The 27,147-nt window shown below is 41.6% G+C and overlaps 1 protein-coding gene across 1 annotated transcript in view; it reads right to left on the reverse strand.

Moving 5' to 3' along the window:
- Nucleotides 1-27,147, reverse strand: part of LOC100741037 (homeobox protein homothorax) — a 523,620-nt gene that overhangs the window by 348,810 nt on the left and 147,663 nt on the right. Inside the window, exon 8 of the mRNA XM_024370767.2 lies at nt 18,072-18,201. Coding sequence (XP_024226535.1) covers nt 18,072-18,201 — 130 coding nt within the window. The remainder of the gene's footprint in view (nt 1-18,071; nt 18,202-27,147) is intronic.

The raw sequence follows: 27,147 nt of genomic DNA on the forward strand, positions 1-27,147 counted from the left end.
TTCGTATGACTTTTAATAATCACATTATACACAGCGAAATTTATGTTCTATACTTTATCAATTTATTCAATGCTACATGAAAGGATTGAAGATCGACTGTAAAACTTCTTCGAATTACAGGAAACTAAGAAGGAATATTAAATTATCAACAACGTTATGCAAACGTTTCCAAATATCATACTATTTCCCCTTGAACAGATTTCAAGTGTAAATCCAAAGAGAAGATCCGAAGACATATCGCAAGCGGAAAGCGCGCAAGTACGCGGAAAGCGTGGAGAAGGTGAACGCAGAAAATGCGGGGACACTTCGAGGTTACGTGCACGAGTTCCTCGTGACGAGGCGAAGAGGACGACACTCCGGCCTCTGTATTTTTGCACGACTCCTTTCCTCTCCTCTCCTCTCGGAGCCGCGCGTTACCGTGACTCACGCTCTATATTTAGACGCTCGTAGACGCGTACTCGCGCTCGACTGTGCTCACACGCACGATCTTCGCAAAAATATGTCATACTTCTCTTTATATCCATGCATCACGACCACGAGGTATCTTCGCCCTTCAGTCGTAATGTGTGGTCCATCGTAAAACCCTTGGGAACGTCAGCGATGTTGAGAACTTTGTTGAAGATCACCTAATCGCGATCCTAATACTCTGTCCAACTGGTATTTAATATATATTTCATATTGGAGAAAGTTCGGATTTTAGTTGGCCAAAAAAACTGGGGATCTTTCTTCAGAAAATTAGGGGTGTGAAATTAAGGATGATTTCAAATAAAGCGTCGCGATAGTGTTCTTTCATCCGGAAAGATTAATTCTCGAACGAAACTTCCAACCGGGGAGTTTTGAAAGATGTAATTTCAAATTATAAAGACCACGATAACAACTTGAAAGTTTGAAGTTTCAGATACGTCACAGGAGTTTGACATATAGTCGACTGTATAAGTAATCGTCCGCGTACCGTACTCGGTTTGCGTACAGATAAATCAATGAATACACGAAATCAAAGTACACAGAAATTATTCCGTGCGGATATAGAAGCCACAAAGAATTAAATGAAATATCATAAGGTGTTGAATAACGTGGACGAATAGTTGTTTGATCGACTGTATATAAATGTAATATACCATGGTAATAAAATTAGATAAAAAATTAAAAATTCATAAATAAACCACGGAGATCAGGATGCAAAGCGTTCCAATTTTCAACGCACAAAGGAGAAGAGTAGAAAAAAACCAACAGATGCAGCTCTCGATTACCAATTTTGCCCTGGAAAGCGAACGAAGAACGCACTCGAATGACATCGATCCGCCAATGAGAGAGCAAACAGCAAGTATCTCGACCGATCCGAGGAAAAATCGAGAGCAACGGTGCTGGTCGTTCGTTTAAAAGCAGAAACGCCTCGCGAAGGCAGGAATGGCGGCGAATCGGTCGAAAGGGTGGGTTTTAGAGGCGAACGGCGTGACAACCCCTCTTTCTCGTCACGGCAAAGTTTCATCACCGCCGCGACGCAAACTCATTCCCAACCCCTCTCTGTCTCTCTTTCTCTCTTACTCGCTGAACTTCGACCAACAACTTCGGGTCTCCTCCTCGTTTATTCCGGGTGACTGCACTTTCGTTCCATCGCGCGCGGGGCCACCCTTTCTACTCACCCCCTGTGCGTTCCTGTTTCTTCCCTCTCTACACTCCGACCGTTGCCGATCTTTCCTCCACGGCGAAGCAATTTTGTTCGATGGTCGTACACACGATGGAAAATCTGGCACGTCCTCGCTCGTTCCGGCGAATGCTAAAGCATGCGTCTCGCACCGGAGACGAGTCGAGTTTACTCGCACCGCGTCGCGCATCTTTACGAGTCGTCGCTCTTTATTCCCTTTCGTTCGTTCCCTTATTTTCTCGTTTTCCATGCTGATTTTCTATCTATGGTCTGATTATGGGCATCGCGATATATGCTTCGCTCGGTTTTGAGCTGGCGGAACCGAATTGAGTGCACAGGTGGCTGCGTTGAGATTATTCGAATTTTTATAAATGGAGAAAATAAATGGATGTTATATTATTAGACGTAGTTTATTTCCGAATATTCTATCCGACTCTTTTCAATGTAACGAAAGTGAAATAATACTTTCGTAGAATCTACTAATTCTTCCATTATTTTCCATCCATAAATCCATTCTCACAAGTCCATTTTCTATGTACCTGTGCCATCTAAATTTCAAAATCGAAGGATTCCGAGAACCAACAAGAGAAGAAATTCCATCTTTAAATTCCACTGAACTAAACCCTTCCAATCCCACGAATTTTCGTGGAAACAAAGAGCTAGCTTCCAAACCGTCGAATCATTCTCGCGTTTCGGGAAGCCTGCGAAGGACTCGCTGAAAAGGGGTCCTAGAAGAGCTGACGAAGAGCTCCTTCGGGAGAGAAGCCGAGTCAGGAATAAGAGACCGAGACGAGCGAAAGAGTAAGAGAGAGAGTAAGAGAGAGAAAGAGAGAGAGAGAGAGAGAGAGAGAGGAAGACGTAGGCGAGGAAAACACACAGAGTAAGACGCCTAGGGAAACCGCAGCGGGAACGGTAAAAGGGAGCGCGGAAAGGAAGACGTTAGGAGCAGGGAAGAATTAGCTAATGGCGCACGATGAATCCGTAATGGGTTTGCGCTGTTCCCGGGGCCGCATCGGGATTTGAACGAGTTTGCGGGCCAGCCATGTTCGCTACGCGAAGAGAAACGAAGGTGGAGAGGTGCGGGAACAAGCGTCGACTTCGCGAAGAAGCTTGGAGGAAAATCGTGCTACGCCCGTCCGAGTAATACCCCAAGGAATGCAGACAAGATAGAAGCATAGATAGGGCTCTTTCCACGTTGGGGGAACGTCGCTGGAGCAAGAGAAAGAGGACGGGGGAAGAAGGGGAAGGAAAACACGCGAGACCGGTGGAGAAAGAACGACGGTAAAAGGGGTGGCCACTCAAGCTTGCCCACCCGGTGAATCCTTGCGGAAAAGCTTAGAGCGACTCAGACTCTCTTAGAACGAAATGCTGTTTGCGCCTCGAGAGCCGACTCCTCCCGGGGTTTGCCAGAAATCGGCCACGAGGCTGCCTCAGTCAACGTATTTCTTCGGGGTGGATCTTTGGTCCTCGTTTCTCTAAATCGACTTTTTATAATTTGTTTTCCGTTTCTTGGTTCCTTTTATTGATACGGCGAGTCGGATAGAGTTGATGAAATTGAGTGAAAAAAGATTAAGATTGAAGTTTCAGAGAGGTTCTAGCGAGATGCGTTTCGGGATACGGTGATAGTGGATGTTGCCTTACGAGGATGGGTTATGTACGCTCCTAAAATTGATTTTGCTGGATGAAATAACTGATATTGTGAAAAAGGTATATATGTTTAAGAATCTGATAAACACTTTGTAAAATATTTTGTAGTCACTGTATGTTAGAATACAGAAATGTAATTCCCAATTTATTGTACATAGAAAAACGATGTAACTTTTGCAAAAACTACAAGAAAAGAAACAGCTAATGTATACTTTTTCCAACGCTTGCACAATGTCGAAGACGGAAAACCATCATTTACATTTACGAACACGTTTGACAAACGAAACTGGCAGTTGTCGAAGAGGATCGGCGTATTTCTCCGGAAGGAAAGAAGAAATCGGTGGATATCGAACGGCACTGGTCGCGAGCACGCCGCTATCTCTCGAGGATAAGATTTTACTGCCAGCACGGACATAAACTCCAGAAGAATACGTTTCGACGAGGTGTCGCGAGGACTCCCTCGAGGACCGGCGCGATTTATGAGCGGCGTCTTAAGTATCCGTGACGATTCGTAGCGGTGGAACGGGGCGCGTGGAAGCAGCATACCGCAAGAAATCGTTAAATCAAAGTCCCAGCCGGCCTGTTCTCTCTTGTATAACGAGACGAGAGAGCGTTGACACGGTCCAGCCGGCGCGTTATCGTCGCGGCAATTGCAACAGCCTCCATTGTCGCTCGCGTTTCATCGCGTTTCGCGCCACGCCTGCATGTTTGCCCGCAAGAATATCGGCTCGAGGCGTGTGAAAAAGAGACAGGCGAGAGGGGACCAACCAGATCGGACGGAATAACTTGTTTATTTAGCCGAGATAAAGAGCAACGTGCGAGAAGTTCAAAGGTGGCTCGCTTAAACTTTGGCGAAGACCTCGAGCATGATCTTGATTCTGGAACTTCGTCGAAAATAGAGGAAGCTGTTGATCTTCTTCTCGATCTGCGTATGAATATTTTGTTGGTAAAGAAACAAGATGACGCGATATTTGAAGCTCGATATTCGGCTCTTTCGCAGTATGATTAAAAAAACAACTGAAAACGAAAGTCTTATCGTATACGAAGAATATGCACCGTCAGCTTTCCATAATCAGTAAGTACGTTTATTTTAATAAACATATAATGATATAGGTATGTACAGTTCTATGCTGGACAGCAAGTCGGTTATATGCTAATTGCATGAAAAATTCAGAATGCTTCAAAACAGGACACTACTTAAATTTATATCAGTGACGGTTTTCAGGAAACATATTTATGTTTGATAAGTATCAGTCGCCCTTGCTCTAGAATGAGATCTATCTCGATTTACGATCCTCAACGTTTAATGAAAAAGCTCATTGATGTTTCGACATCACCTCCGTAACCGTTGCGTTTCTGCATTTCGTTTCTAGTTTCTACGTTATATTCGACGCGCGCGATTAATTACCAAGCATCCCCCACCCTCTGTAACGGAACATTTTCCCTTTATTCAAAGCGAAGGGAACGAGTAGAAAGAGAGAGGTTGGGAAACGCGGATCGTTTCAGCGAAGCGAGCCGATACCGCTGACGGTCAATTTTCCGATTTCGACTCTAATTAGCGTTCGAACCAGCCGGCCGAGCGTAAGGCGACCGATTCGAGACCGCCGCCGCGCCGCGATCGCAATCACGCTCGAGCGTTCGCAATCGATTCCCTAATTACCATATAAAACTCGCGTGCACGCGAGACAGCGAGTTCGCGTTTCCTCCGCGTCGTGTTCGAGGGAAAAAAATATTGCATAACCCCAGTCGCGAGAGCTGGCTATGCTAATTATATTAATAGCGACCGCATCTGCGTCACTGTGCGCTCCGTTCATTAGCATACGATAAAACGGGCAAAACACATCTTCGACGTTGATCGAGCTCGTAGGAAACGCGATTTTCACGCGGGTAAATAGACTAGATGAAACACACGTATTCCTTCTTTTACTTATTTTTATTAAAGATTGTATAGAATCGAAATCTTCTAGATTTTAGTTCTCTTTTAGTTCATAATACAAAATATGATATCAAATTCTTCGACATTTTAGATAATTATACATTCGAGTAGTCAGAATCTACAAATTATTATAAACATCGTTCATATCAGAAAAGATTAATGTTTTTTTCTCGATTCAAGTACAGTACCTAGAAACCAACAAAACCGTTTAGAATTCTCTTATTTATTGAACGTTGCTTGATTTAATAAGTACATACTCGAATTTGGGAGGACTTTATTCCAAGTATTCGTTTAGTTATATCCAAAGATTGTTTCAAGGTAATTCGTACAGAGAACCTATGCTCGGAATTGGAAATCGGCGAGACGAAATGCACCGCAAGACTAAACGCTCGAACAGACATCGTTCTATCATTTGCCTCATTAAGCAAATCAACAACGACGACTAACATTTCCTAGGATATTTGAAATTCATGAGAACTTCTCTTAACAACATCGAGAACGAGTGAAAAATAAATTCCTGTCTGTTTTTCTTACTAGTAAATTAGGAAAAGCAACCCCTAAAATATTTTAATGGAAATCTTCTCACGAAAAATTTCCGTCTGTTTCGTCCTCAGGATTTGTCACTTTTTAGTTTTTTCGTTCACTGACGAATCGACAGAACGTTTTGTAAAAATCTTCTCGTCAAATTCTCAAATATTACTCTCTTACCAAAGATTTTCTCCTGTTTCAGACAACTGTTCGTCACTTTGTCGTTTCTCCATTCATTGAGGGATCGATTCGACCATACGTTTTCTCTATTCTGAAACTTAACGATTCGAAGAACCCGTGGTCCAAGGAGCGAACAGAGTTTCACGGTAATTCGTGACCGATCTGCTAACCGGCTGACAGGAAGAAAGAATCTCGGTGCTTCCGAGAAGACAATCAAAGGGAGCTAGGCCGCGACGGCGCGACGGCGGCGGCCATTTGGGCATTGACGACTTAAAAAAATCCAAACTGCTACGTCAATACGCACGCACGCGAGCAGAAAGGCGAGTTAGGTTATCTTACGTGGTCGGAACAGCTGTCGGTCAGAGGTGCTCAACCGCGACGGAATAAATTATGGAGACAGATCACTCGTCGTTGGCTTTCCGTCGTGAGGATCGCGTGATCCTGCCTGATCGCCGTCGCCAAGGCTAATCCGGCGTCATTAGAAAACGCTTTGTCGCGGTGAAAAATGGCCCCAGGCCTTGATCCATGGCTCGATTCAACCGCGAATCCTGCTTGCGCCGTGATAGCACGGAGAATCCATCGAGATCGTGTTTTGGACCAGAATTCTCTATGTAATGGAGGAAATTCTTTTCTTAATATGTTCTGTGCTGCTAATGTATACATTACGTCCGTTCATTTATCCGTTAATAATTCTGCTGATGTACATTCCTTTCCTTCGCGTGTTTTTACAAATAAGTAGCATGTTGAAACATATATTATTGCTTGAAATTGTTCGAATAATTCGTGACGAGTAGAATATGTAAATTCCAAATAGCTTTTCATGTTTTTTATCGTGAACAGAATGAATGATTTGATTTTCGATGCGAGCACGAAATTGACTTACAAAAATTCGAAAACTGCAGTAGGCTTAATTTGTAATCGTACGTGGTACGGTACATGAGAAAGTTTCTTACGCGTTGAAATAGAAACTGTTCAGTTACACGCTGCTGGATTTATATGCAGGCCATAAGTCTGATTTGTGTTAAGTTTGCCCTGTAACGCGTATCGCGAGCGTGACTTGTATTTTTCACCTTTAAACTACCACGGTCTCGGACGTCACTACACAGTAAGCGATTTAATACTAAAGATTGATATTGAAGCACAGATATTTTCATCAAAGCACAGATATAAAAATTAAAAACATTAGTAAATTACGCTTACGTCCCTTCAAAGATCACGAAGAGTCCTCGTAGTTTCCAAGTTCTAGCCAATTCGCATTCTCCGCGGGGATACGAAAGAAAGCTGCCCGGTTGAAAACTACCGTAACACGAGTATCCCTATGAGAAATGAAAAAATCGCGGGAAAAAACCTGCATCGAAGTGGAAACTTCCAGCGTGAAGAGCGTCCCGGCGCGAAGAAAAACCAGGCCTCATTATTTGCTGCGTTTTGCTCGAGTATTATACTTTCTAACGACGAGCGGCGAGTAAAGCGTCGCGATCGCGAACAGACGTGGATCGTGATCAAAGCTGCCGACACTGATGTCGCGGGATGTACAGGTGCATGTGTCGTCGGGGATGTTCGCCAATGAATCGATAACACATGCGCGATCCACGTTCTTTTTCCCGGGGGGGCTGTCACATTGTGTGTTAATCAACGCTACACGCGCCAAGGGACACCGTGGACTTCCTTTCTCGGAAGCAAGGATCCGCAACAAAGCGGGCAAAAATCGGCAACACGAAATTGGACGAGGTTCCGCGAACGAGCACGCGACCTTGCTCGACATTTTAGCCCGATCTTCGCGTCCTTCTCGACTTTCTGCTCCGGTTTCGACCATCTTCTCGTCGATCGATGATAATGTACAGTGGTTGTCAAAAGTTTTTAGGCCACCTGTCTCTTAGAAGGTTATTCGAAGCTTAAATTAATGGAATCTTCTGTACCTAGTTTTCTTTTTCTGTTTCCTGACGAGATATTTTATAAGATACAATAAATATTACGTTTCCCGAGTTGGTTTCTACTTTAACTGCTAGGTCCTTTAGCAGTCACTGTAATTTGTTAATACGTAACTAGTAGCTATAAATCAATTAAAAAAAATGTCTTTGATAATAGACATGGATAATATAATAATATATTGCCTCAAACGAACATTGAATTCAATTCATTATTTAACGAAGTAAGACAAATCAAATTATAAAATATTCGAGGGTTGAATTTCCTCCTGAAGAAATTTCTCAGATAACTTGTTATAACTATATATCAGAAGAGACACTGAATTTTCAATTTTTCATTCTTTTTTTTATTGATTCTCGAATCAGCAAGAACTAGTAAATCTTTAAAATCTTGCAGAATAGGTGAACGTTGCAAACAGCGGGAAGAAATTTTCCACGTGTAATCATCTTCATCTAATCTCCCTTACATCGCCATTAGTTTTCTTCTCAACTAGACACGTACACGTAAGATGGAATCTCAAAAAATGTGTGTTCATAAACCTTCGTCTCAAGTATACTCCTTATATGCCTCCAGTATAGAATAGAATTTCATACAAGCGAGTCCTATTCTCTGCTACTACTTGATAAATTCTTTCAATAAACCCAGTGAACTAATCAAACAGCGTGGTTGTTCGTATCGATGCAACCCCAAATGTATCCGTATCGCAAACGCTGGAGCATCTCTCGATATCGAGAGCGTGCTGGTAACAGCGGCAATAATTAACAAAACTAAATACACGTGGGCTGCATTATTTATCTGCCGCGTTCGCGAGCAGCAAATTTCAGAATATTTACCTTCACGCGGCCCGTTTCATCGGCATCCTAATAAACGTCCGTATATTCCGGCTGATTTAAAAATAGTCGTAAATACGGCTCTCTCGTTCTCCCTGCTCGATCCTCCTCCTCTCTCTCTCTCCCTCTCCCTCTTTCTCTCACACCCGAGCTAACCAACCGGCCAACCAGCGAGAGAAAAATCAATTAAGCCGCTTATGTGAAATATCGATGCAATTACGCGCGATTGCCAAATCTAGCCGGGCTATCGATGGCCGTATTATCGAGCGGCCGGGAGCTCGACCATCGCCGATTTCACCTGCGATCCTCTCGCGCCCCGTCACTTTTTCATCCGTCGCTGTGTTTTTATTAGTCGAACCGAACCGCGGGGATCGCGCTATCGCACGCATCCATCCGGACAATCCGGATCCGTGGAACGCTCAGCCTCGCGAGATTTATCGTTGCACAAGCATCGCACGATCACTTTCGTGTTCTATCGTTAGATATTACATTATCGGCAAGAACTTTTGCAGAGCAACGATAATCGCGTTTATTCCGAACGACGTCTAACCAAGGTTGAATATTACGTAATTATATTACATAATTAAATACGCACGTTATATTACGTAATTGCAGGGGGAAAGAAGGTATGTAACGAGTAAGCAGACTAATTCTGCACTCGGGTCGGAATCTCGAGTGAGAGGATTTATCGAGGAATTCGCGGTCAGCGATTCGCTCGTTCGATAAGAGAATTTTTGCTGCACCGTGCACTAACGTTTTACCGAGAAATCAGCGAGGAAGCGCGATAGACGAGAATTATTCAAATCAATGAACTCTGACAGTACAGCGTGAGGAATGGGAGGGTATGAAACGGAGAAAAAATCTGCGATTAGAGGCATAGTAAACAGTAATATTAATGAGAGTTCCACCGGCTGTCATGTTCGGCTATCGAACTGTCCCGCGAGCCATCGATAGCTGACCACGCTGACGCGCGACTTTATTATTCATTAACGTGTCGATTAACTCCAATGTCGTCGTGATGCCTGAACCGCGCCGCTTTGTTGCAGCTAGCCTCGTAAACTTTGTACGCGTTCTCGCGTCACTTCATAAAACACATCTGCGTTCACCACGTGCCGTAAGACTCGCTTATCGATTCGGTTTTTCATTTCGAATGGGATATGAACCAGGAAAGTACTTGCATATGGAGAAACTTGCAATTAAGATAAAGATAATATCGAAATAAATTTTGTTTAGAAGAATGGCAAAGAGAAGCTGTAGATAGATGTGTATTTATACGAAGTGTATCTTGAGAATATTCTTAACCCTCTGAGCACTGATTATTCCGGATATGAACATTTACTATAAATGAAACATACGATGAATGTTTAGAATGAACGAAGTATAAATTGCTTGTGATCAACATTAAAATGGTTGACAGTTTGAATATAAGTATAGTACACGTAAGAATAATTAGAATTTATAGCAATTTTTAACCTATTGATTTCACTTCTTATTTCATCCAATAAAATAATGTAATAAATGAAACGTTTGTTTTCGCTGCAAGCATTTTAATGTTGAATTTTAGCCATACTTTGCTGGACACATAAACTGCGAAACGAACTAATTTTTACTTATCGTTGCCAGAATGTAGCTTAAAATTACTCGACTATGCTAAAAAATAAAATATACCAGATAAAAAGATGTTATACTATTAATATAAAATTACGAATAAGCAATCTGCATGATCACCGTAACTAGTCATTCTGGCTATACCTCATACAGCAGAATATCAGAAACCGATAACAATATGCAAGCAATATGTAATAAGAAAATTGTCATATGCATTTGATGAGACTTATGATATTAATGTATTCCACTAGCACTTTCTTGTCGTTCGAGCAGAAGGGAGTACAGAGTTCTCGCTTTAAAAGCGGATTTCTAAACGGCAGCTAACAGAGACACGCGGAAAGGTAGTCGGTATCCGGGGACGTGGTTTTACGCAGGACACCGAGATCTCTGGAGCAGCATGAAAAAGGGGTTACAAGGCGCAGAAGTTCACGACATGAAGGCCTCATTATGCCGCGCGAGGGAAACTCGAAAGGCAGAAAGAGGGACCCCGATAGCGGCGCGGCACGACGTGGCGAACCGTTCGGGGAATACGGGGGCGGAAGATGGCGGTGAAACAGAACTCCAAGAGGGACAAAGAAAGACGAAGGCCGAAAGAACAAAAAAGAAAAGAAGGAGAAGGAAAAAAAGAAGGCCCCCGATAACCAGCCGATACCGCCGCTCGCTGAAAACACAGAAAACAGAGAATCAGCCTCATTACTTCTATCTTCCTCCTTCTCTCCGCCTCCCTCTTCTACATGCGCCGATTTCCAGGAATTCTCCGTGATCTTTGGTCCCCGTACACGCTTTAACACGCTCCCACCCCTCCCTCTTCGTCCCTCGTTGTATCTCTCGCCTCTCTTCCTCGATTCTCTCTTCATTTATTTCTTTCACCCAACCTCCCCGTGCCTCTTCAACCGTCTTCGGCCAGATAGTTGTCAGAAACCGGAGGATATCTGGTCCCCAGGCTTTTTCCCTCTTTCGACACGAGGGAGGAAGAAAGGGGGCCAGGCCAGAGGGGACAGAGACCACAGAGTCGACGAACCGTCGATTAAGGATCTCCACGAGAAGCACGAAAAGTCCCAGCAAGCTTGAGGAAGGTTGTTACCGGAGGAAGACTCTACACAGCAACAGAGGAGAGAAGGAGGAAGAGAGTGGAGGACGACGAGGACGGGCCCTCCGTTGACAGGACTCGTTCCTGCCGAATCGAGAGGGTCGATCTAACTGTTTAAAGTCCGAGGATAGTAGGAAAAAACGATCGGGCGCGGAGGTGGAATGGGTCCCCTTTCACATTGGGGCCCCAGATGGGTCGCCGCGCACATAGCAGATAGAGGGATCGATAGAGACTCACGGAGATTGTTTCGAGGTCTGCGTCGGTTCGCTGCTTTAGATCGTAGATCGACGTCTTGTTAAGCTAACGAACCCCTTCTAACAATCGGTCTCCGGTCAAGAAAACGGAGAATCGAATCGAAGTTTCGGACCGTTTGACGATAGTTGTATTGGAGTTTGTATTTAAGCGAATGGTTAGAAGTGGACGTTGAAACAAAATCGTTTGGTTTTTTGGGATCTTTGTTAATCGCGTTTGAGACACAATGAATATATTTCGTACAAAGTTATCCGAGTGTCTATATTAGTAGGTGTGAATTATATGAACCATACTGATCAACTTTGTAAACTTAGAATTTGGAGGAACATGATGATACAAGCGTAGAATTTACTCTTATCCACGTCTCCTTCTTATAATAAATGAACTTATCTTGAGTTTCCCTAGGATATTTAACTTATAGAAACAAATCATCTCTTAACAATTGAAGAGAAATGAGGGAAACAAAACGAAGAAACTTACAAAAAATGTAGTTGATCGTTTAAGAAGTTTATATATTGATGAAATATAAACTGTTCGAAACATTGTAAACTTTATTGCGAACATTGACGATTTCTCACGAGGTGCAACAAAGCAAGAATCGAACAGTTCCTCGACTGAAAGGAACGCTTTGTTCATCGAGGACGTATCGCGATCGACCAGCTAGACGAGATAGAATCTCCTCTAGCCTCGACGAGAGAACGAACGTGTTTATCCGCGAGCGATTGCGACACGATATGTTAATGCCCGGGCTGCGCTCTTCCCACGTGACGCTGACATGCGTTTCCATCGTGTCCTGGAAAAATATTCCGCCCCAATGACGTGTATCGATATACCCGTGAGCGAATATAATTTCGTCAAGCCGAAGAAATCATTTACTATTAAAACAAAATCATCACAAACAACGAAGTCAATTTTAATTTACAAAATTATGAATCTAAATCAAGATTCCTTCAAATATATTAATCGGGTCGTCTCCTAAACTAGGAACTTCTATAATCACGATACTAACAATTAATAATAACAAATCAATTTTCGTTAACTATTATACGATACGATTTATTTGTAAAAGAATCGAAGTGGCACGTAAAACGATAAATAATGTCCAGATAAAGAAATTACTTTGTCAAAGAGATCGACAACTCATCTTCGTCGACCAACGAATAAATACAATCTCTGACCATCGGCGCCGTATCTTATCCCATTCGAGAAATATCCATATCTGTCGATAAGAACTGGCACGCCAAAATTAACTGTGACTCACGAACGTCTGTTTCATTTAGATAATGAAGAAATGGGAAAAAGAAACGGAGTACGAGGCATGAAATTGAACCGGCTGCTTCGTAATCACAAAGCGAATAATTATTTCCAAATGGTTCGCATTTCTATACCTAGACGAATAGTCGTGGAATACGTTTAAGGGATAGATACTACGATCTAAGCCTCCATTCGACAGAAATTAGGTCCAACCAGAGAGGTTCCACGGTCGCGGACAAGACCAACGCAACAGAGAGACCTCGTCGAAGATGATATCTATCGGCAAACAAGCCGGCACGTTAACGAGCCCACGGGACCAGAGGGAAACGACGAAAAGGGCCGATAGACAGGGCTGAAACGACGAAGAAAAGCCTCGCTGGGCGCCGAGCAAATGCCTTGTCCGTCGGTGACAACTTCGATGAGACTGATGCTATCTGGACATTAGGTAACCTGACGAACTCGTGTCCCAAACGCGAACTGTTCGAATCGTATAGTTTCTATACGATCTGTAGAAATGCGTGGGCGAGGTCGGAGGTGTTTATACCATCGTGAAAAAAGCTCGTAACCGTGTGACATCGTTTGAAAATGAAGAAAAAGAAGAAAAGAAAAGAGAAAACGGAGATGGAAACGTGAGATCGGAAGATATAGAAAGGCTCGTTCCGACAAACAAACCGTGCGCAACGGTCACTGGCGTGCACGGACAATTTAAGGCGGCGTGCTTTTCCAGAAATGCGATTCTCCAGCTCGTTTGAGGTATAAACAATATTGTAATTGAGGATTAACGAGAGAATAGCATGCGGCCCGCTACCTCGTTTACCGAGGGGAATCGATTCGCTGAACAACGTTTAACAGAGGTTCTCAATAGAACTAGAAACGTTTTTAATATTTACTAAAAGAAAATGCATGTTCAGGATGAAGATTTTAAAGAAATTTTTCAATAAAATAGTTATAGATCTATACAATCAAAATCTTGTATATAGGCGTTTATACTATAAATCTATATATCCAAATCCATTTTAATCTTGGAAAAGTCAAGACGTCGATGTTAAATCTATCGACGAGGAAACAATTTCTTCGCTCTACCACGCGATCGAGGCGAATCGAGGAGAAAGTCTTGCTGATTGCCGCGTTTCAGCGAGCAGAGGCCGTTTCCACTTTTACGTTACGCGCGAAAATTCCTCGAGGTCGCGGCTACGACATCCTTCTCGCAATTCATCGTCTTAGAATTCTCCTCGCGAAGAATCTTTCCTTTAAAATCGATATCCGGTTGAATATCCTCGATTCACTCGGATCGAGCAAAAGATTCAATATGTATTAAGTTGGATAATATTTTACGATCGTAGTGATTTCATTGTTGACCGCGTCACATTGGGATAAAGATCGTGATATTCAACAAGGTAACTCGCGCGGCGATACGCTCGCGGATAAAAAGCGCTTCCGTGCTGATCGTGGTGAAACGCGACGACGTTTGATCCACGGGGTGTTGCGTTACCGTTTAGCGTCATTTAATTAATACCGAACGTGCGAGCGCAAGTCGCGAACGAGAATGTGCCTGATCGAAATCTCGTCACGAAACGGCCGATGTTTCTCATGCGATGAATTTTAAAGGCCGATGACAAATATGCGACCGGCAATCGTCGACGCTTAGCGAGAAGAATTCGTGACATCATCGGTGAACGTAAAGATACTACGTGCTTCGTTTACTTCTGGCTAGAATTATTCGATGAACATTATGCGATGTAGTTGAAATTAATATTCAGAGTTTACTGTATTTTCATAATATAGTAATATTGATTAGATGTAAGTTTTGTTTGCAAATCGTTTCTCAATTTTCTCAGAACATTCACTGGCCACAAACGCGTGTAAAAGTTTCTTCCTGGAAAAAATACGAGTTCTTCGCAGTTCGCTCTTTTTAAATGGCAGTAAAGAATAATCAAGCATTTGCACTCCAAAAATTCTTACGGTACAATCAGTTCTATCACATCTTTACAGTGGACATCAATGTTTTTAAATCAAGCGTTCTGTTTGGTTAGTAAGTTTATTTATAAGTGGACAAAGACAGACACATCGTTAATGAAATATTCGTAGAACAAGTATCTATTCTTAGGTTACATTTCAACTAAAAAATGTATGCTATCGAAATTTATATCATCGACCATTTCATTTCCGCACTTGTCCTTTATAAAATTCAGCAGGATCGATTCTTACTGTAATAAATAAAATCCGAATTTCATCAAGGTCTATTTTCCCTAGTTAACGCGAATTTCAACAAATCTAATTTTGACAAATTTCTTTCATCAATACTAGTTTTCATCAATTAAAGCTAATACGTTATATACATCCCGAATGTAAATGGAGCAACACTCAATGAATCAATCTTCGAAATATCATAGCGTTCATCGTAACACATAAGAATAATATAAATGTATGGATCTGCATAATAATTACGTACTATTTTTAGAATCGATTAATTCACAGAAGATTGTTAATAAATGTATTGTTGACTAATTCGATCAAATTCCGGGATTTTGAAATACACGTTTCGACACAATCTTAATTAGTCATATATTGAACAATGCTCGCGAGGCGCGATAATTCGATCTTAATTACAGACAGATTTCGAAGAATTCTCATCAAGAAATCACAATCGCGTGAGATTCCAATTAAGATACAGCATTTGAAAAAGAAACCTCTTAACAAAGACATTATTGCAATCTATGGACCACCTTATCGACGCGTTATTACGAGTCTAATCGAGGACGATGAAACGGCTTAAGGAACTCGCGACACCGTTTTCCCAAGTTGTTCCTACGATCGACACAGCGCAACGCACGCTTTTGATTATTATTGATCAACCGTTTTGACTGTGACGTGTACTTACACGAGCACGCAGAAAAGTGAGAGGACGAGCACGAGTAGAGTACACCTATACGATACACACGCAACAAGAGCGAACTGGCACGCCACGCGGCTCTATAACGCTGCCACGACACAGCGAATATAGAGAGACGGGCGGACCTTAATGAATCTTTATGGGATGGTGTCGTGAACTTGTGTACCCTCCGGTGACTGACTGAACCCGGCCGCGCTAACCATTGGCGCGCCTCATCACCGCGGAATGCTTCTATTCTGGTTTGTCCTCCGCTCTTTTTTGTGTTCAACCAGCGTGAAAATCGAGGCAAATTTGCTTCAAACTACCAATGTACCCGGAAATTTTAAAGGGTAAGAACGGGGTAGTTCGTCAGCAGGTGGTTTGGATGTTTAGCAAGGTATGTATAAAGCGGAACGTTTTGTTCGTTCGTGAAATTTGTGATAACTGTTTGCAACCCTGATGACGAGATTGTCGACATAGGAATTGAAATTTTGTATTAGAATGAATGGAATATACTGGAAGCTTGCGATTTTAGAAGAACGAATTAGAAACGTTAACTGGGACTTAACTTAAGAAACTCAAATGACAGGAGTATTCTCGATGACTCACGGATTAATCCATTAATAATTTATTATAATGTTATAAATATTTAGTTCCATAAAATTGTAAAATACGTAAGTGTGAGAAATAGCGACTCAGTAATTGAAGCGAATCCTTGAAATTTCCTTTCATATTAAAAAAAACACTATTCGACGACGTAAATTGATTGGGAAAAAAGTTACAAATGTTCCATTAACAAAACTCTAGTCCTTACTGGATCGATAGGATCTAACTTCCCACCTTTCAGATACATAGATATATTATATCCATTGTACAAAATCAGATAGTTCCTATAATTAAACTTCTCTGATTAAACTTTCGATTAAAAAATTCTGTAAACCTTGTCCATTTTCGATAGAAAATTTTTCATTTGAAGATAATTCATAGAGAGCAAAAAAAAAAAAACGAGGGGAAACATTACGCCAATGCGACGGGTTGCTCATTAGACCCGACGCTGGCGTTGCCGCGGCTTTGATAGTGTTGACGCGCGAGTCGGTGTTCGTAAAATTTGAAGGGCGTGCAGAAGGTCCGTGGGGTCTCGACGAGTCGCATCTTGATTGTCATCAAGCCGTTGCTTGTCGCGTGATATTGTCATTAGCGCGCCGAACCCCGAAGAACGCTGACACTCTCGTCCACGCAGAGACCCACTTCGCGTTTCGTTGATCGATCCACGTTGATCGATTCGTTCGAATGCTTCTCACGATCCGTCGACTTCTACAGAGTGAATCTTCATACGATCGATAAACATTCGGTAAACGTCGATTGCAAACCTGTCGATGGTCGACGATTAGGCGAATAATTCCGTCATCTTTCATTTACATACAAGAGCCATTTGTCTTTTATTTCTCTCGCTTTCCTTCTTTACATAATTTATATGTCGTGAAAGTAGAGTGAAGAATTGAATTTAAAGTGAATTCGAGTTTTATCAATTTCCTGTTTTATTAATAATTTGTACGATTTTATCGATAGACATCATAAAATGTTTGTTTTTATCGTCAAACGTGTGGAAAATCGTTGACTGAAGGAGTCGTAAAGCTGAACTTGCACTGTTCCACTTTGGAAGAACACGACGGGCGAACGCTGTTTTCATCCCCGTCTTTTATCCGCGTACATAAATTCGGCTTAAGCTTCAAAATCGAACAGCAAAGAAAGGTCACGCATTGGATTTAGGGAAAAGATTTAAAGAAAAATTTAGAAAAAATGGGGATACCGTAATTGAATTAAGGACAGAATTGAGTTAGGATTCTTATCGATTCTTATCGAATTAGTAGAAATGGCATACTAAATATACGACGATTTTTGTACCATAGTTACTATCGACAATGTTTACCAACCAGTAATTTATATCGAAGATTGCTCCGGCTTAAAATGCTAATATTACACACTTAACACGATACAAGAGAAAGTACTATTCATTCCGAACCTAACCCCAAACTACGTTCAAACTATATTTTTAACTAAAGGCCACTTTTTCAATTATCTAGCAATTATTATATCCAAGTATTTATTAAACATTACCATTTACATGATTAATTTCTACACTTTTATACCAAAAGACACTCCGGTATTTCTATCCTCAACAATCTTGAATGACCAATCGATCATAGAAAAAAGGCAGCTTTTCACAAAATTATTTGCCACATAAATAGCTACGTTCTCTCGTACAATTAACAAACAAAAAAAAGAGTCATCAATGTGCTTACCGGGATCCGAGGAGTCCAAACTTGCGGGCGCTTGTTGACTGAGAGGTCCGGGTGTTCCCCCGCTTCCGGGGCTGCGTGCGTCGTCATTACCACCCGCACCGGGGTACGAAAGTGACGAAGAGGGTGGCCTCTGTAATGGACAGAACAAAAAACGATCAGATGATACGCTCAGATACACAGTTCTCTTACACTACATTAAAACAACACATGAAACGGCCACGAAGCATCGAACGACACGGTCATCGAGTTCGAAAAAGTCCCTTTCTTCGGTGTTACTCGAAACAAACGTCACGTCCGAAGGGTTGTTTCGAGGCGTACGCGCGCAATACCGTTGCCCATCCACGGGGAATACCATTGACGAGGCCGCGGCGGCCGATTTCGATCTCGATTAAAGGCGGAGCACACGTACCACTCCTCGAAAATGCCCATCGCATAAACGATTTGACGACGCGCGCGTCTTACGAATCGGCCTCGCGCCAACCGCTGAATATTCTCGAACGTACGCTCGCTTATTCCGCGGGTGTAGCTGTGTGATAATCACGAAGCCGCGAACCTGCCCGTTCGGGAAAATACGCGCGGCAAATTGCCTGCCGGCCCCTCGTGCGAGGAATACGCGACCACGAGGCCCACGTTTCTTTGAACCGGAGCCTAATTGTTCCATTTCGGATCGTTTCGATGTCTCGTTCGATCTCGGGCTTCGTCTCAGGCTGTTCCGGATTGACGACTATGTATTTTGAGTATTCGTTCGTGGACGCGTATGGTACATTCAATGGCTACAAATAATATCGACACATCGTTGCATTTGTTGTAGCATTTACATAACACAAATATAACAAAGTTCGCTTTATTTAGTAATCCTTTCATGTAATTGCAAAAATTTGATAGTATGAAAATAAAGAAACGAAACGTGATAAGAAAAAGTTAACTCATTGGAAAATAAGGGAATGCGCTAATACTTTCGCAGCCATTGTATGTACATATGTACATGGAAATTTCTAGTGTTCTTCTTCTCATTTGACGTATTATATTCTTTCTTTTTTTCACTTACTGGTATGAGATTGTAAGAAGAGGAAGGACTGGTATAGTAATGAGGTATTGAATTCATGTTGAAGACAGGGCGTTGTATACGTATTATAGATAGTGGTTGGAGAATCGAAACAGCATGAGTAATGTAAGAATGGAATTATTATTTTGTTAGCGTTCACGGCGTCGTTGATCGAAAGAAAGTTTTGCTACACGACTGGGAAACGAAACACTCGACTCGAGTAGTCGTTCTCGTTGAACCTCTTGTTATTTGATCGACTACTCATATTTATTTTAATAAACGAATAAATTCACTTTACGAATGCTAACTATTAAATTATTTCGAAGCATACACATAGAATATATTCAACCCTCGTAAGTAAATACCATTTTCATTCATTTGTATCGCATTATTAACCCTTTCGTTATTAAAGTCGTATACGCGTGTATATTATTTATCAGTGAATTTTAAGCAGAAAAGAAATCACGGGATCACGCAGGATCGTTCTACCCTGGCAGATTTGTTTACGCGAAAAGCAACAGTATCGATCGTGGCTCGAGGTCGTAGGATAAGAATTCCAGGCAGGTCGGTATCACGAAGCGAAATGTCTGGATATATCACGTCTACCAGGGCAACAATGAGTGACAGCTGACTCCCACATGCTGTCATAGGCATCATCTTCGCGATAATGTACCGACTCGGTCTCCCTCTCTCGATTGGTCGCTCTCGTATCTGGTTAAAATCGTTACACGGTCAAATCTATAGGACCTTCCTGCGTCCCGAGGACGTGTTCACGTGTGCACGCATCGACGACGACGACGACGATGAAGCTGATGAAAGCACGACCGAGGAAAAGATCGTCGTCACTGCGATTCACCTTGGAGATACGACGAATCATTGAAATTCCATGCGAACCAACCTAACGGAATTCTCAGATATAAACTACTTTACTTTGGCAACGGAATAATCGCATATTCTAGCTTTTGTACTTTAGTTGCAATGTATGATACGTAAGTAGAGGCGCCATGGCGTTCGATTCACGTGCTTTGTATAGAATTGTAATGGCTGCGACTTCACGTGGGTGGTAAGCTTGTAACGATAGAAAATATTGCAAACATGATTTTGATTGAAAGCGTTAAGTAGATTGTAGATATTTATGCGTTCATGGGATGTTTGAATGTAAAAAAATTATACAGAATGTACATAATATGGGAAAATATATAAAATACAGTAGTAAAATGTATAAATAATTATTGGAGTTTATGTGGAATTAATCAATTCTTCCCACTATATATGCATGTGTCTTTATTGCTTTTCTTAACAGGATTACGATGTCTCGCTTCCATATATGTACGTCACACGTGATACTCAATACAGTATAACAAAATACAGTAACATAAATTCTTTCCACTATCTGTGATTCTTCCTTGTTGCATATAATAAAAAAGTAATAAAATAAAAATATAATAAAATTCGCATGCAAATAAGTAGATTCAGATAGCAAGAATTGATTTGCTCGAAGAATAATTAAAGTTTCATCCAAATAAACAAACTTCTACTTCTAACAAAGTACTTCTAACAATAAATAGAAAGTAAAATAAATTCCAATTCTAGGTTCTACTACTTTCAAATTATAAACTTACATAAACATCCACAATACTTATTAGATGAAGAGTAAAAACAATTTATAAGAATTAAGAATAAAGACAATAGGTCGTATCTCTATTGTATACGGATGTGTATTGTATTATATTTACATTATCTGCATTTACGTGTCTCCATGGTCATTAATCTAGATTTAATAGCAAAGAAAATTGAATAGACACGGTTGTACACGTTCCAATTAATTTCACATAATTCTCGTCCGGGACGTCTTAATTTTCATTAGAAGGGGCCCGCGATCGTTCGTCCCGGACACACGGAGGATATATACGTCGCGCGAGCGAGTACAAGAGCGGTAACAAGCGAAAGGGGGACATTAATAATGCATCGGTTGTCGCTGGATTGCTTCCTACTAGCAGCAAGTACGAAACAAAGGGCGATGCTTGTCATTGTCACCTACGAGGCGAAGATGATCTTGTCGGCCACGATCGTTCCGATGGGTGAGTCTAATCCAAACGTGTTGACGAATCGATTAAATCAACCTTATTCCCTTCTACTATATATAACTTCGTACAAAACGAAGTATACATATTAAAGATCGCTCTAAGTCAAAGGTAACTAAGTTCCTGCAGTTTTCCATCAACATGAAGTTCCAGTGAATAAAGATTTTCTTGTTCTCTAGACTTTTTATTTCTGAATACAAGAAGAAAGAGAAGATAAAATACATATATGTATTAAGAACTTTATAGTAAAAAAAAGTGACAAGTGAAGTTGATATCTATGTAAATCTTTGTACTACACACTTTTTACCATATTGGTAAATAACAAAAAGTTACCCTGACGCATGCAGGAAAATGTAAACGTAAATACAAGACTACATTTTCCCTGTCTTCCGTAGGATAAGTTTTACAAAATTAAAGTTAAAGTATCTATTTAAAATTATTTGTTTTAAGACACAAACATATTTTAATACTCTTGAAATACAGATGATAAAACCTTCGTAACGGAGCACATCACTTTCGGAGCAGTTATATACATCAGTCCAACCATTTAATTACCTCTAATAAAGTTTTCATTCACCTCCGACCATTTTAAAATCGATGACTTCACCTAGTTACTGTTATCAAGTATAATTTCGTATTATATTACAGAGCTATTTCTTCGTACCATTTACCTTCTCTAAACTATTTTTTATCTGCCATTGAATTTCGCATGGACGAACGACACGGTTTGAAGGTGGATCTTGCCCGGTGACGTCACTTCCTACTAAAGTCCCGTCGGTCTTTTTCGTTTTTTAAATGGACAGGCAAGGGTCCGGCTGCGTGACTTGTGTCGATGCAATGATAAACGGTTAACGGGTCGACGGGCTACGCGGTCTCGTTCCACCTCGTTGCCCGCTCTCTCTCTTTCTCTCCAATCTGTTCATCTCTCTGTTTTTATCTGCCACTCCGTCTACAGGCGCTCTTAAAGCGTAATTCGACAAACCGGATGTCTGGTCTGCCCCTTAAATAAATCAGTTTGCCCGCATCTCATATTCCACCCCCGCTCTGGTAACCGAGCGTTTCCCTCTCCGCCCCCTTTTCGACGATGGAAAACACCGGGTCAAAAGGCGTCCCCGAACGGAAGAAAAGCGATGAGCTAACAAGATGCTGGCGGGACGCGTGATCGGTGACGAAACAAGACTGACGATTGGGTGGCGATCACGAGTTTCGGTGAAATGGGCAACGCGTGATTCCTTCTTTTCGATTTCATCCAGCGACTTCTAGAAATATACTCTTGCCATTCAACGCGAGTAAAATGGAGGAATTCATGGGCATAAGTTCACTACGTATTCAAATACTCGTAAACATCTTTTATGAATATATTACGAGCATTATGAGAGGCATTCTGAAATTTCATTAGTATTTTTATGAGACTTGACTATCGTGATTATATTGGTAAAATTTTCAACAGATCTGAAAAAATATATATATGTACGAGTAAATGTAAACGTTGTAAATTACTAAATAATTAGTACAAGTATTTCGTGAGGCAGCTTGTGTACAGTATTTACGAAAAATACTTATTTTTCAATGAAACGTGTTTTTTATCAGATTCTATCTTTTATTACATAAGATCGATGTGTGCCAGAAGGTAAAAAGGATGGTAAAAATGTTGTCGACGATATGCGAATGCAAGGTTGGCAAAAGATTCTATCACGAAGCATAAATAAAGATTTACTGCGCAGATGAGAACTGTAACAGATACGCGGAGACAGTCGATAATTGATCGATGATCTGTCAACAGCTGTGTCGGTTCGAATGATTAGTGAATGGCATTCTTCGATAATTTGCGATCACGTACTGAATTTTAATTTGGATATGTCGCACACTGCATTAAACAAGAAATTAAACGTTTTTCTACAATAATTGTATGTTTCATTGAACAGTTACACGCAACAGAATTACTAACTGCTATAATAGATTAGATATTCTAAGATCCACTAACTTTTTAAATGATGCGCACTTAGCATCTAAACTTAAATATTATTTGACTGTTTGAATGACACGCACTGATTCAACCAATCAACGTTTATAAATTTTTGCAAATGTTTCTAAAGGATTAAGAAAGATATAAGAATTTAGTAATTATTGTAAACTATGTTTAGTCATGAATAATTTTCTAACGCACGACTCTGCAAAGCAACAAGCCAAATTTGAGCATAGTTCAAAATGTGAAAGTCGGAAACGTCAGGTTCAGAAGAGAGAGAACAATAGTAAATAGGGGATCGTAGTTCACAGCGTAAACGCACGCGGACGATAAATTATAAGGCCGATGGTCGAAGTGGCGACGCGAGATGCGCCGTTATCGGCGTGGTGATCGCAAGCCGATGACTTACGCGCTCGTACTTCTCGCGCGCCTCCGAGTCATTGTACCCACGTATTAATTGGTCGTTGTAACATAATGCCGTATAATTATGTAATTAGCGGCCGAGCATTACTCTCGCTGACTGTTTTACGGGCGAGATACGTAAATCTCTGCAATTAATTTATTGGTGCTCCGGAGGAAAACGACCAGACGTCGCGCGAGTCCCAACGATAGAAAAGGACAAGCACGCCATAAGATGTGTAGGAGCGACGAAGAGAGCTATAGATGAGTCTCTAAAAGAGATGGATGATCCGTGAGGAGCAAGGAAGACGAAGTTTCTAAAGAGAAAGAGGATGAGAGTCTCGAGTCTGGATCGTAGAAGCGAGAAAGCGCGAAAGGTTCGAGAGCGTGGCCATCGAGCGAGGCCAAGATTCATCGAGGCTCGAGCCTGTCTAGGTCGTTTCTCGGCTGGACGAAGAGGAGGCGGAGAAAACAGGCGCAGAGGCCGTCCGCGATAGCGAGTGTCGAGGGCGCGACGCGGAATGATCGTCGGTCGCGAGTGACGAAGACGAGTTACCAGAAGAGAAGAGAGAAAGAGAAAGAGTCGAGCTTTCTCGGTTCGGTCTCGCGGTCTTGAATTTCTCGACGATACCGGGTCCGCGGCGATCATAAATTACGATTTATTGCGGAGCCAGCGCCTCCGCTCGACGGATTATCTTGCCGTTATGTCAGCACGCCACAATTATATTTACATTTTCCTCGGTAATGGAATTCCGGCCGGCTTTGCCACGGAAGTCCCAGCGATCATAGCCGGAACAGCGGATTTTCTGGGTTGTTGGTTTCGCGCCTGACACCGCGCCGCGGGAAATCTTCAACGGGTGCCTCGTCACCCTTGCTTCCGGTGGAACAAGAACGACATAGAAACGGTAACTACATTGGTTCACGAAAGTATTTGGACATTTATCAGAGAAAATTTTTACGTCTATATTGTACGTATTATATAAAACTTCTTGAATTTTCATTAGCTCTGTAAGGAGACACGACTGTCATCGTATTGATTAAGTTTGAATTAAATCTGGAAATATACGTAGAAATTGTAAGATACTTAATGAAATTATTTAATGAGATTCTTAAATGTTTCGTATAATACGCGTAATATATTTATAAAGAGTATCTGTAAGTGTTCGAATATTTTCGCGAGCCTGTATAGGTATTCGCTGAAGATGTTATTTTATAGTTTGCGATGAATCATATATTTTTATTTTCTAGAATTGTTATTCATAATATTCCATATATAACAGAGAGGTAGATAAATATTGTGTGACGTGGTTAAAGCGATGAGCAATTTCTTCAAATTCTATTTCGATGAATTTCAGTTTCAATGATGTGTACTCGGCGAATCGGGGGAAAAAATTGCGTGGAACATTAATTTTCTTCGTGAACAATATAGCAGAGACCGTTTCACCAGTTCTCGCCATTACGATCCATCAACGCCATTTTATCGGCGCGATCGTAAGCGCGATTATAAATAATAAAACGGGCACGTGCACGTCGATCCTGGGTTCAATTATTTCAAAACGAGCAGCTTGTCGATGACGTTTATTGCATCGAGTTAATTTCACACCTATCGCTTGAAAACCTACGCGATCGTGCTCTTCGTTCGACGCTCACCGAAATGCTGACTCTTGTAATGGAAAAGAAAGAGGGAATCCGAGGGGTGGCAGAATTTTTCATGAATTTTACGTTTCTGTCGGTTTTATATTTTTTACCGGTACGTTGCGCGATCGTTGTAGATCGTAGACGAAGACCGAAGGAACGTAGGGACAAGTGTGATAAATGACAGAGCAATTATGTATTGACAGTCTCCATCATGCTTGCACGCATCCATACCATGTTTTACGTTCAGGTGCGTTGCATAATACCCGCGTGTTTCGCTTTTGTTCGTCAAGGAACGTAGTTGCGTCGTGTTCCGACTACCTACCGCCATTGAATACGAGATCGATGCGAAGATCGCAGATATCGACCGATTAAACAGGTAGAAAGAAACACAAGCTATAAAAAAGACATAAAATTCCGATTCCATGAATTTAACTCAGAATTATGTTAATTTAAACATATACTATTTCATATTTAACACTAGGACTAATAAATCAATTACGCCGATCAATTAAAATTGGTCAATTCCCTTTTTAATATCCGGTGTTCCAAAAAACAGATGAAATATTTTCATAAATTTATGTACTACAAGGAGACAATACGAATAATTATGAATACCAAGGTATAATGTTTTTAATTTTCTAATCTTCAGTTTCTTTTATATTTTAATTTATGAAATTGACCAGATATCGTTCTTGTACGACTTCTTCACGTATTTGTTCTCATCACACTACTCTAATTGTAACCATCTATAATGTGTCTATAATATGTTCCAGTACACACACACTATAGATCAGTACTTCTAGTGTTAACAGACTGATAGCCAAATAAATCAAGTGAAACTCGCTAAATATAAATTCTCTTTGCTGCTTTATCTCGAGTATAAAGAAACTTCAAGCGAGATAACGCAACGAGAAAAATTGTTGGAGCAAGTATGTTCACACGAGTCCCACTGAACAGAGGCCACAGACTCTCGTCCGAGTCGGACGAGAGAGTTTCAAGAAGGTTGAGCAGAGGAAGGAGGGCCGACACTCGACCAGCTGATGGATCTAATCAACATTCCTCCCTAATCACAATATAGTCGCCTCTCTCTTTTCTCCGGGGATCGCCACCAAGCCTCTTCCTCTTTTTCCTCGTATGCGAGACGCTTCTTCTCGCCGAGAGCCCGGGACCCGCAGAGATTTGCAGATGCGTCCGGCCGACGCATTCGTTTTAATTTAGCCGCCGTATAAATTAGACTCCCAAATGATCGTGCTCCTTCAAAAAACCGCGGCGACCGGCGAAAAACCTACGTCGCTCGGTGATCCTCGGGGCTCCTACGTTTCTTTCGAAATCGAGTTTCACGACTTACGATATCCTGCCTTTGTTGCTGTCGACCGACGACGCGACGATCCAAACTGGTCGTGCAACGCAAACATTTCTATGCAAAAATGACTAAAACATCGTGATTCACGATATCCATCGTTGTTAAAACCATCATGCCGACGTAGGATTAACACAGACAAGACCAATTGTCAGGCATAAAATCCTACAAAGTTTCCTCCATAGAGCGCAGCCCACATCGTCCAGCAGAAAAAGTTTCTTCAACGATAAAACCTTCGCTATTACTCTACAGCTACGATGTTGCGGGACATCTATATCGCGAACAGAGATGAAGAAAGCGAGGAAGGGGCAGCAAAGAAGGAAACGTAACTGATCGACCCGCATGAGCTCGGTATCTCGACAGCCGGCAAACTGAGGATGGTTCTCCGGCTGCAAGAGGCAGGGGATTTTAAGCGACGTCGATCGACGCCTCGTCTACGAGGCTCGCAGGTAACGATAACAGGAACCAGATCGCTGGTATAACAACGCGGTCGAGCCGGCAGCTCGAGCGAATACACTACGACTCATATCTAGTAGCACGGTGGCGCAGCGTTCTTCGGCTAATTGGTTTCCCGTGTTGCGTTC

This window comes from Bombus impatiens, unplaced genomic scaffold (genome assembly GCF_000188095.3).
Source record: "Bombus impatiens unplaced genomic scaffold, BIMP_2.2 scf_0930, whole genome shotgun sequence".
NCBI lineage: Eukaryota > Metazoa > Arthropoda > Insecta > Hymenoptera > Apidae > Bombus > Bombus impatiens.